The 12034-nt window shown below is 38.3% G+C and overlaps 1 protein-coding gene across 1 annotated transcript in view; it reads left to right on the top strand.

Moving 5' to 3' along the window:
• SLC25A13 (solute carrier family 25 (aspartate/glutamate carrier), member 13) overlaps nucleotides 1-12034 on the top strand; it is a 78092-nt gene that overhangs the window by 27020 nt on the left and 39038 nt on the right. The window contains exons 5-9 of the mRNA XM_009572463.1: nucleotides 6501-6647; nucleotides 8212-8350; nucleotides 9183-9276; nucleotides 9436-9520; nucleotides 11693-11777. Of these exons, the coding sequence (XP_009570758.1) occupies nucleotides 6501-6647; nucleotides 8212-8350; nucleotides 9183-9276; nucleotides 9436-9520; nucleotides 11693-11777 (550 nt within the window). The remainder of the gene's footprint in view (nucleotides 1-6500; nucleotides 6648-8211; nucleotides 8351-9182; nucleotides 9277-9435; nucleotides 9521-11692; nucleotides 11778-12034) is intronic.

Here is a 12034-nt window from a genome sequence, read left to right as displayed (position 1 = left end):
AGATAGACCGAGTGTAGGCTTTTACAATCAGAGTGCTGGACTTTAATAGTGTGTTGATAAATAGGATATGCTTGTGGTAAAATTGCTGATTCAGGCTAGCTGGGTTTTTTTTCTTCTCTTTCGTTTTTGGCACCTGTGTGCAGAAGGTGATCTTTTCTACAGTGTTGTGTATAGAGATACATGAAATAAAAAACCTAGACCTCAAAGTCTGAAAATCTCCTGTATATGTAAATTGCATGAGTCAAAGAATGCTAAATAACAGTACTGAACATTTTGGACCCTGTTGCCAGACTGGTATTAGGAAGAAGTACTGTCTGTAAACAGCATGTTTACCAAATTTGTATTTAATTCAGTGCTGATATCCAATAAAGATGTTGTTTTGCTGCAAGCCCTTTCCACAGACTTCTTTACTTTTGACCTTTTTTGAATTAAGAGTATCTCAGGGAAATGTGGTATATAGAGAATAAAATACAGTCTTTCTTTTGCAAGGAATTCATGGCTATTCACACTTTAGGGTACTTTGTTACAGAAAACAAAATATTGTGTTAATAAAAAAATAAACAGATTATCTGTATTTCAGCAGTACTGTTAAAAATAGTCTTCAGTAGGAAAAGTGATCCTTGAAGTAGTAAAACACGAGTGTCTTATTTGTATTCCTTCTGAATACTTAATGTCTGTATTAGTATTTACACTAGAGAGTTTTAAAATGGGAACCTGCTTCAAGACTGCAAGGTTTCTTTTTTTCTTGTTTACACAAGTATGTTAGTTCACAGTAGGAGGTGGTATCATTTTGATGAGGAATAATTAAGATAATGCTATTGAGACAAATGTTCAAATTGACTTTGTGGAACAGAGCCTAATTAACTTTGTATGAAGAGGACGTCAGGTATCACATGATTAAATGGTATTCCCTTAGATTTTGTATTGACTATTGTAACTCTTAAGTAGCTAAGACATAGACCAGTTTTGTGACAGAACAGTGAACTAGAACCTCTTTTGGATAAAAAAGCAAATGTGTTACTTGATTAGGAAAAAATGTCTCTGACCACATGTTCTGGTGTTCATGAATCCTGATTTTGGTGGATTAAAATCACAGTTTTAACAGAGTACCAGTCCTGTTTGCCTTATGAATCTGTTTGTTTAGAGATCTGAGGAAAATCTGAAGAAAAACCGAGAATGAAAAAAGGACACTTTTTTGCCAAGAAAAAAAAGAGGAGGGAGCTGTGAGGGAGGTTAGAGCCACAGGCCTAAAAGAGCCTATAACCTCATGGCTAGGTATTTGGAAGATTTGAGTTCATTCTTTGTGTCTTTGGGTTCTTTCATTTTTTTTTTCTTTGAATTAGGAGAAGCAAGAGCTGAGGCAGGAGTTTTCTAACTTTGGAGATGAGTCCTAACTACTAGGCTTTCTCTTTCTGTGGAGGTTCCCTGTCTAAAAGGACTTTTCCTGGATGGGATCATATTCTGGGGAGAAATGTATTTGGTTTTGGTGTGTCTTGCCCCGCCTCAGGTTTTTTTTTTTTAACCAGCTCTACTGCAAAAGTGAATCTTAGCTAGTTGCAGTGCAGAGTAAAAGGATGTGTTGGAACATGTCAATGGTCCTCATTAGCCAGACAGCCCTTTTGGTGATGATCCATATAGGACAGAAAGAGGGAGGAAGAGCATAAAGTAGAGAATAACGATGACGATTCTTGGTGTCCTCTAGAGAGGTGAGATGCATTCAGGAAAAGTTCTAAGGCTGCTAATAAAGATGCTCTCAGCATTGGTGCTGGCAGCAAGGACTTCCAAATAAATTAATTGTCCTTAGACAATTAAGACTCTGCTGAAGTTGTCCGCTATTAGTACAGTCCATTAGGATGCTCAGTCAGTCACAGTAATTGGCTACATCTGTCTACCCACTTTCTAGAACTATAAATCTTTGAAACACTTAAGTTTCCTTGCTCATTCTTGCCTTGCAGCATTGTATTATAGATACTGAAGTTTGGGCACAGAAATGACTCTCAGCACAAATTGGAGAGTTAATGTTCACAGGCATAGAAATCTTCCTTTAAGCTCTGTAACCTTTGGTACTCAGCCTTTCCTTCTGATACTCTGCCTGTGCATGAGTCAGTCTCCTTGGTCTGATGTCTAGACCTTGGACCTTAGACAGCAGGAGACCACAGTGGATACCATATTACCTTTCTGCATTCCTGATGTGTGAATGCTCTTTACATTGCACTTAACATGGACCAGATGGTTCTGTAAGGTGCTTCAGGTATTGCTTTGTAAGTACAATGCAATTTGCAACTTTTAATGAAATAATCCAGCTAGATTCAAATTCATTCATGTTGGGTCCTATTATGCCACATAAAGTTGTTACATATTCATTATCTGTCGCAGCATTTGGGCTAATCATCACTTCTAGCAAAGCTGAAGGTACATGGAAAATAACATTAGTATATTTTATCCATGCATGGATCTCTTCTGGCTTTAAATAAGAAGAGTTTATATGGGATTCTGAATATTTATATCCTGCCAGCACTTTTTTTGTCTACAGTAACAGAGATGCCCAAAAGTATAGTCTCCAAACTGCTTGGCTGTAGTACAGTTAACAATTTATTTGCATCAACCCAGAGCTCAAGGTGTGTTGTTTTACCCTGCTTCTCATTTTGCTAGCTTAAAATTAGCTCATATATCTCCACTATATATCCGTCACATCTATATCTGTTTGAATATGGTTATGTTCCATCATCACTTAAGTGGCAAGTCTGCTTCACGAAGAGCAACACTGGCCCCTTTCTCAGCATGTAAAATCTATTCCACAGGATGAATTTTAACATATGCTTATATGTGGGCCTGCTAAATCCATTTCCACATTGTCTGGGAATTTATTTGTGCCCAGCATATTAGTTGATGAAGTAGTACTCTTCATAACTGAGCCCCGGGATCTACTCCAGTGGAAAGGATTGTGCTGAATCTGATGACTTGTAGATCCATTGGGATGGAACCCAAACATAAATTTCTAAGTGGAAAGTAAAGAAGCTTTTAATGAGCTGTAAGTGAAAGCTGAGGCAAAATCTCCAGATAGGAAATAATTTCATGAAAATTCTGGTGCCAAATTTGCCATGATGTGCAAATCAATTTTTCACAAAGTCTTATGCCACCTGGGAGAATTCTGGACTTCCAGCATCAAGGGAGAAGCTTGTTTTCTAAGGATATCTAAGTTTATAGAAAGTCTAGTCAGAGAAGGTTCTTTAGGATGTGTAATATGTATTGCAAAGCAATGAGGATTGTATTTCTTTAAACCTTTATCTGTCAAGATAAACAATATTGGATTGAAATAGGTGAAACAGTAAAAATTACTGCAACTCAGATAGCCTCTCTAAACACTACAACTTTGCTTTATTGTTTTTCAGTTTATTTTTAAGGTGGTATTTTTTATATTAGCTGCATATACACAGCATAGGCGATGTTACAAACATCTCATAAAGATTTCCCTGACAAATTGCTAGTAGCTACCAAGCCTCGTTTTGAAATGTGGTTAGTCATACTGTGAGATGTCTCAACTTTCAGGCTTGGAGACTGAGGGAATAGATAGCCTTTCTTTTGACTTAAACACTTTAAGGAGTTTATTACCTTGTTATGCAATGTACAGTGATTAAAGAAGTGATATCTGTCTGGTTTTTTGGTGACACGCTTTATGGGTGAAATTTTGTTTTGATACTAAGTATGTTGCCATGTAATGGTCTGCATATTCTTGTATGCCGTGTCACTGCCATGGTCATGGTTTGGGAATGTCACATGGCTGAAGGTTCCTGTGCTTTTTTCTGCTCGGTGCAACTGGAAAATGCGTAGCGCAGCTCAAAATAACCGTAGCCTAAAAAGACCCTACCTTTCTGAGAAGGTGGGATGAGTCTTCTGCATCTATTTGCAGTATACTTAAACCATTTCATTTCTGAACTAAGGAGGAGGTGCGAACAGGGTGCTCCAGAAGACTGACATCATCCTATTCAGAGTTTTGTCTTGCTGTTTATCTACAGCTGAGTGTCTCTTTCCTAGCTGACAAGGGTATGGGCAGATGGGAGCACTGAGTCCTTGACCATGTGTTTAACCAAGTGGGATAATTCTTCTCTCTAGTGGGTTCCACATATACCAAGAAGATTGAAAGGAATCATGTTAGCAAGGAGCGGATGGGGCGTTTTGGCTTGTACTCAACTGTAGTACTAACAGCCTTTTTGCAATTAGCTGGGTGATGACAAGAAACATGCACTTAATGTATCTCTCTGGAACATGAGCCCCACTTTGCTTCTGTGGCTGAGACATCGCTGTCAGCCAAGGTCCCACCAATGGTATACGTACCTCCAAACTCGCTGACAGGTGTACATAGATGGTAACAGATTGGACTTCTGCAAGTAGTGTCCAGGTTTTTTACTGCATTTTAGTGCTGGATTCTGCCAGCACAATACTGTGTGAAACTGCCAGCCGTTTCAGTGGTTAAAACATTGAATGATTCTAAGGAGAAGAAAGCAACATTCACAGTTTCCCATGTAATCCTTCTGCTAAATTAAATTTATTTTTTCTTTGGTGATGCTGCCACTTAATGCCAAACATTTTTGTTCATTTGTTCATACGTTTCCACCTGCCATATGGCAAGTATTTAGGGATACAAGAGTTGTTATATCTAACTCCTCTTCAGACCTCTCTGCCTCCCAAGTAGCTGCCTGCCTCAAGCCGACAAAGTTTTTTTATGTTCTTGTGCTCTTCCCACCATAAACCTCCCAAAATTGCTTGCTTCCAAATTTCTGTTGAGATTACAGTCACAATTGGAGTGAAGCAAGAGCTTACATGGCTGCATCCAGCCAGAGTGAATATTATTGCTGAATTGTAACACCTCCACATAGGGGGATGTAATGTAAAGGAAACGTGACAGAAGTGGAATTGTAACACTTCAAATTATAACCCCTACAAGTTTCTCATCAAAAGCAGAGATTTCTGAATAATTCTGTCAGTGAAACGCAGTGTTGAAACATTGATCAGTCCTTTCCCCCCAAACTCCTTTCCTCCTTCTGCCTAATATATTAGGAGGTTTTCATGATACCTTTCAGGTCAGGGTACAGTGTTCTAATTAGAAATTAGGACTAAAATTGGAGAGGTCAGGAAGCTGAAATGAAAAGACAAGCATGGTTTGAGTGGCAGTGTGCATCGGTGGCCGTGGCATGAGCAGAAGGAGGGATGGTGGCTGCAGGCCTCCGGCAGGTCTGATCCTATGCCGGCTGAATTTGCCTTTCGCCCTTCAGTCTCCGTTCCCTTGAATGCTGCTGTGAGATAAATATCAACTTGCAGGAGATGATATTCACCATGAATACATCGTGCCTGAGTCTTGGCGTAATATGACTTTTAAGGCATATATTTGCAAATATAATGGAAATAAGAGGATAGTGTCATGGTTCACTGCAAGACTTGCTTAGTATTGCTGACATACTTTTGCTCTGATTCCATTTTCTGAACAACTGATTAAGCACTGTATTTCCAGTGAAGAAGTTTTTATAAGCCTTGAAATTTAAAGGGAGGACGTGGCAATGATTTGTTTTCCTCTATTCAGCAAAGAAATGTAAGATTGGGAAGTCTAACTACATCACTAGAAGGTATTTCCTGGTTTTGACAAATCTGTAGAACTGAACAAAAAGTTCATATGTATTATCAAGTTACTATCTGTGCAGCATTGTTCCTTTTAAATGAAAAATAAAAAAGTAAGAAAGTAGGCCAGCAGTAATCTATGAAGAAAAGGTGAAGGTCACAGTAGGAAAAGATAAAATTTTTGGAGATTAAATGCCCTTTTTTCCCCCCTCTTCTCTCAGGGGTACATTTGAATCACAAAATGAGATTATCAGGTGGTTGCATCAGATAATGCTTGTGATTGATCTCTACCTGTTACTACTGCTGAAATATTGAGAACTGATCTTTAATCAGTCGCGATACAAGGAGTTCTAAATTAAACTGCTGGTGTCTTTTATAGACAAATAACTTTATGTTTTAAATGAGGATGCTTTTTGAGGGAATGCTTTCAAGGTTAGTGGGTGTCTACATGGAAATCTCTGATGATTGCATTGTCCTCGTTCAAGGAGCAGCAAACGCTTTTACAGAAAGTATTTTGACCTGCTGTGACACATGCAATAAACTGGATAATACACATCATGGAACACTTTAATCTTCATGAGTGGGAGATTACCTGCACTGGTGTGTTGATATGTGCCCTCCATTTCTCAGTTAAATGAATTGCATGACCTAATGTCCAGACAGCAGAGAAATCATGATGGTTGTTCTAGATACTGAGCTCAATGATAGAGACCATATATGCCACCGATAGAAAAGGGTGAAAGTTACACGTACAATATCCAATTAAAATTAGATTATATGTAATCGTGTTTTGTTAAGTATGAGATATCTTGTAGGATTGCGTTATATAAAATCTAGCTACTAAGGTTATGGTTTTAAACCTAACTTTTTTTTTCCATATGTTTCAGGAGATACAGTTAGAACATGCAAAACAAGCTTTTGTGCAGAGAGACAATGCTCAGGCTGGAAGAGTCACAGCTATGGACTTCAGGGACATTATGGTCACTATCCGGCCACACATGCTGACACCATTTGTAGAAGAATGTCTAGTCGCTGTGAGTAGTTCTGGTATCCCAACTGGGAAAGACCTGGGATACAGATGTGGGATTCCTTTTTTTCTGTACCTTGACCACTATAAGTGGCACGTGGTCCAGCTTATGGATGCATGTTTTTAAGTTTAGCAGTTACATGTACACATATGAAAGTTAACCCTTATTGCAGAATATGTACCCTCAATGTTCCTGGTCTGCTGAGGCAAAAGACAAAGCAGATAGATGGACCTTAGTAATGGCGTACAAATGTAGAGTTTGCCTGACTATTTCCAGTCATTCCATCATAGTAGACTGTGTCAAATATGTCAAAATGCATCCCACTTAGGAAGTCATCCTCAAAGGACTTGCTTTGTAATGTCAATTCTAAGTTTCTGACTGTAATTTCCAAGCAACTGGGACAGTGTATGAACTGGAACATCACCCAAGGACATTCACTATGTATTAACTGATAGTTGTTACGCTTGAGTGTACACTGTTTTTCAGCTTGAAGTGCATAAACCAAACTAAATATTACAATTCTGCAATTTCACTGAAGAAAAAAAAAGGTACATTCAGTTTTGATAAGCGTTTCTAATCTTGGGAACTTGTAGTAGCACTTTCCAAGTAATCCAAAGTCTGGCCATATCCAGGTTTAAAGAAATCTGTCCTGCTTTGACTTGCAAGGGAGAATTCCAGGGAGATGTGTGAAGTGATGAGAACAGCAAACTCAGGACAGAATATTGGGAGAAGCATACAGCGAAAAGCATAGCCAGAAGACTTAGGGACTGACAATGAGATCTGATACTTTCTTCCCCAATTCTCTCCCCAGTCTTGTTATCAGCTTTCCTGGGTCATATAGTCTCTCATAAAACATAAGAGAAGATTTTTGATGCTCCCTCCAGGTCAATTAAATTTTGGCAAGCTTATGCATTGTTTTTAGAAATTTGCTTGATCATTGATCTTATACTTTAAATAGGGAATTGGTCCAATAATTTTTCTGTGTGCAGACCCAACACCACTTTAAAATAAAGGTTTAGGCTCAGTTCTCATTTGAGAATGAATAACTGTTCGAGTCTTATTGTTCCCATATTGTTTGACTGCTTCATATAAGCCTGAGAGCTTACTGCTGGTCTTCCATGACTTGAAATGCCTGTGAATTTAAATGTTTCAGTTGACCTTTTTCAGAACATGTTTTGATTTTGTTGAAATTTTCTGTATAGTAATATACTTTACATGTAGAAGTAGATTTCCTCATTACTAGAAATAAGCCAACTTATGAAACATTTCCAACTGAAGCAGTACTGAAACTTGAACTTTGTAAATTACTACTGGTTATGTTGTTATAATCCTGCATATGTATTTGTTTAGGTTTGTAGGGTGGGGAGAGTTTTACATTCTGGTCATGATTAGTTTCAGTAACATAAGAATCTTTCATAGTTTTCTTTATTTTGCATTTTTTTAAAAAAAGCAACCCTGTGCTACTGTCGCTCTTGTAAAATAACATTGTTTGGAAACCTTCATTTCAAGATTTTTCTTAGTCTTGTAACAGTCTCTTTTCTCTTTTCTTCTTTTACTGTTTCTACTCTAGGCTGCTGGAGGTACCACTTCCCATCAGGTCAGCTTTTCCTATTTTAATGGATTTAATTCTCTCCTTAACAACATGGAGCTCATTAGAAAGATCTACAGTACTCTGGCTGGAAATAGAAAAGATGTGGAAGTCACTAAGGGTTGGTAGAAATGTTTGCAGTCTGGAAGTTTCCTTAGGCACTTGGTTGGGGTGGGTGGAGGGAAAGACCTCATCTGTATGCTTTTAAATCAATGAGAGGGGAAGAAAGCCTGCCTCGTTAGCATTCCTTGATATGCCACTCAGTTTTGTACGCTCCTGTTGGAGTCCACCCTCCAGGTTTTTCATTTTGTTTCAATCAGAAAAAGGTCCTAGTAAACTGGCAGTGGGGGCAGGGTGAGGAAAGTATGTAAAGATATTTAAAAGTTTAAAAAACTTCCTAGGACTCCTGCCAAATTGGCAGCCTATTAAAGTGACCTTCAAGGGTAGTTGAAGAATTCCATAAACTTGTATTGGCGGCACAGTAAGCTGATCTACAAGCTTGGAACAAGATGTTATCTGCTATATCTAACCACTTTTATAGAGAATTCCCTGTGCAATGCCAAAGTTTCATTAATGTGGCCTACTGGGACTATGCATGAAAAGCTCCACATCTCTTGACTCCTGGGTTTTTTTCTGTTTGCTTTTTATTTTACTTTTTTTTCCCTCTGACCCGCAACTGATTGGTACCGTATGTGAAATATCCTAAATCCCGCTGATAGCGCTAAGCTTTAAGACCAGAGAGTTGTACTTATTTGCATGAAGGACAGACCATTTAAAACATACATTTTTGTAATGGCAGGAACACTTTTGTGGCGGGTCACTTTTATTCCCCTTCTTCCTCCCCCACCAGCGTCTTCTACTTAATACTAAAATATAAAGCAACTCTGGGGTGCTCTGGATTATTTGTTCTGGTTTGATTAGTTTTTCTTTTCTGTATTTTTATTCTGTTGCAGAGGAGTTTGTTCTGGCAGCTCAGAAATTTGGTCAGGTTACACCCATGGAAGTTGACATCTTGTTTCAGTTAGCAGATCTGTATGAGCCGCGGGGGTAAGTGGAGAATTATCTATCCTCCTCTCTTTCCTCCTAAGAGTGGGAGTTGGTGCTGGGGAACAGGAGAGTGTAGTGTAGTGGTCACGTGCAGGTAACTTCTTGTGATCTGAAAAATCACAAGATTTAGCAAACGCTAAACTGAATTAATTTCTTCAGGCGCATGACATTAGCTGATATTGAAAGAATTGCTCCTCTGGAGGAAGGGACGTTGCCCTACAACCTGGCTGAGGCTCAGAGGCAGGTAAGAACAGAAGCCAGCATGATGCTATTATCTGTTTCCAGTGCCAGGTAAATAGATAGCCAACCTCCTTCTGTGTTGTCAGCTGCTTTTCTCTTGTGTTCTGTAATATCTGTGAGGAATACCTTCTTGTTAGAGTTTATTTTTAACCTATGCCCTGTCCTCTCCATCTCTTCTCTGTGCCCCTTTCTCTTGGGCTGCATTTTGACAGGTTAAATGTAATTTACTTTGGAAAGATAAAATGTATATGAGTGTCATCCAGCCATTCAGTAAATATTAGGTGTATACCTAATTAAGGTGTTTATGTTTTGTGATTCTGTTGTTCTCTGTTCTTTTTAATGAGGAAAGATGACTTCCTGCTTCAAATATGGATGGTAAATTCAGCATCTAGCCTATTAAATGGCAGTCCTTGTTCTGAACACGCATGCATGTTCCCGGCTTCAGAATATGCTTTTGCTTATGCTCTGCTGAATATCAAAATAGGAGAGATTATGTTTAGTCTACCATCACAGTTTCAGTAAAAGCATTAATATTCTCTGCATTTGCAAAAACTAAAGGATATTGACTTTCAATGGTGTAACAGAAAATGAACTTCTGTTGTGTTTGAGGCAAAAAGAAATAGGAGTGTCCTTTAAATGTCAAACCTATAGATTTTTTAGCTTTCATATTATTTTAGCATATCTTATATTTTTATTGACACAAGTTTCTATACAGATAGATTAAAAACTAACCTTCTGTTTCTGTTTCTCTCTGTCTCTATTTTAAGGCAGTCTTAACTTTGGTCTTGTGAGACTAAGGGTTTTTTTGTTGTTTTTTTTTTTCCTGTTCTGGGTCTATGCGGAGACGCCAGTTTGACCACAATGAGTTGATGCAGGCTACATTTTTAGGACTACCAGGCCATAAGCCAGGCCTCTGTGTGTGTGTGTACACATGCGTCTCCTTTGCTTCTCTTTCTTCTTCTCCTCCTTCCCCTGCATCTGAACACCCCCACCACTGCTCCAAGACAGTATCTAGGGTGGCGGTTTTCTGTTTGTTCGAGCAGTGACTAAGTGTTGACTATGCTGGGATGAATTCAAATGAGTTGGCTCCCAAAAGCTCACCATCTATTCCTAGAAGACTCCTAAAGGAGTTAAAAGCATTTGCATTGGACTGAATATCAAGTAACGTAAGTTACAATAGGTGGCAGTAAAATGTAGCCAAAAATGCGATGGTGAAAGTAGCAGCTTCTTCAATTTTTGCTTTGGGGCCACTGTCTTTGCTTGTGTGATTTATGCCATTTTAAGAGCTAGGACATATGAACTTGCTTAAATCTTACCATTTCTTCTGCATATGTGTCCTACCTTTTCATTTTTCCATCCAATTCCTTTTTAATGTCAGCTGCTTGATGCTGAGACTGAAAAGATTTTCAGCTACATTGATACCTTCAATTTATTTTCTGGCCAACTCCAGCTACATTGGAATATTAGCTAAAACCTAAACACATTTTCAGGAAAAATATATCCATATTTTTATTTTGTCCTTTTACTTGTAGTATCCTAAAAAAAAAAAAAAATATTACAAAAAGTGTTAGTAAGTGTGGAAGACTTAATGCCCCGGCAGAACTTCTGTTTTCCTAATTCTTCTCTTTCATTAGATAGTAATTTTAAATCTGGAGCACTTCTGAAATTTATTTTTCATTGGGTTGAATCTAGCACTCATAGACTGTGAGCAAAATGAAATTGTGGGGGTGCTTTATGAAACCTTATTTTCCTTTAACTAATATGTATGAACAATGCTTGCATACTTGTTTTGATAGCCTGAGAAGTAATAGGTATACCTGCTTTTGGCAACAGTAGAAAGAAATTGCAAACTGGAGTTGAAAATTAATTACTTAAGATGCAATATGTGTGCCCTCATATGCACATTTGGACCATTGATTTTGGAGTTGTATAATTTTGTTGTAGTATCAGTCTTTCTTTTCTTTGCTATTCCAATCTGAAGAGGCTACATTATATGGCACTTAGAAATCAGTGGAAAAGAAATAGTAATTGAAAACAAAATCCTCACTGTATTGTGGGATTTTCTCCAGGTACCTTTATACTTGGATCTGTCTGATCATGAGATGTTCTCTCGTGAAAGACAATGTTCTGATTATTTTTCTTGTCTTTCCTTTTGTTTTAAATCCTGCCTTGACAGAAAGCTCCAGGCGATGTGTCTCGACCTGTTCTCATCCAGATTGCAGAATCAGCGTACAGGTTTGCCCTTGGTTCAGTTGCTGGAGGTTAGTCATGGCTGAGCAAAAGAATATTCATCTTCACTGTTTGGGTTTTTTCTTCTTTTCTTCTGTCCTTGTTCCACTTTTGCCTTTCATTTAAGTGTGGAAGGCTTCTCAGTCTTTCCCTTGAAGCCATGTCTAAGGGATGGGATGACTATAAGATGGAAGGGGAAGAGGTCATCTGGTCTATGAGAGTTTTGGAAATTATGAACCACTGGAGTCTGCAGATGGTGTTGCTATCTGATTTGTCACCAAACCAGTTT

This window comes from Fulmarus glacialis, unplaced genomic scaffold (assembly GCF_000690835.1).
Source record: "Fulmarus glacialis isolate BGI_N327 unplaced genomic scaffold, ASM69083v1 scaffold11982, whole genome shotgun sequence".
In the NCBI taxonomy this organism is placed as follows: domain Eukaryota; kingdom Metazoa; phylum Chordata; class Aves; order Procellariiformes; family Procellariidae; genus Fulmarus; species Fulmarus glacialis.
Note: the sequence above shows the minus strand (reverse complement) of the source record. Positions and strands in the feature narration are given on the sequence as shown.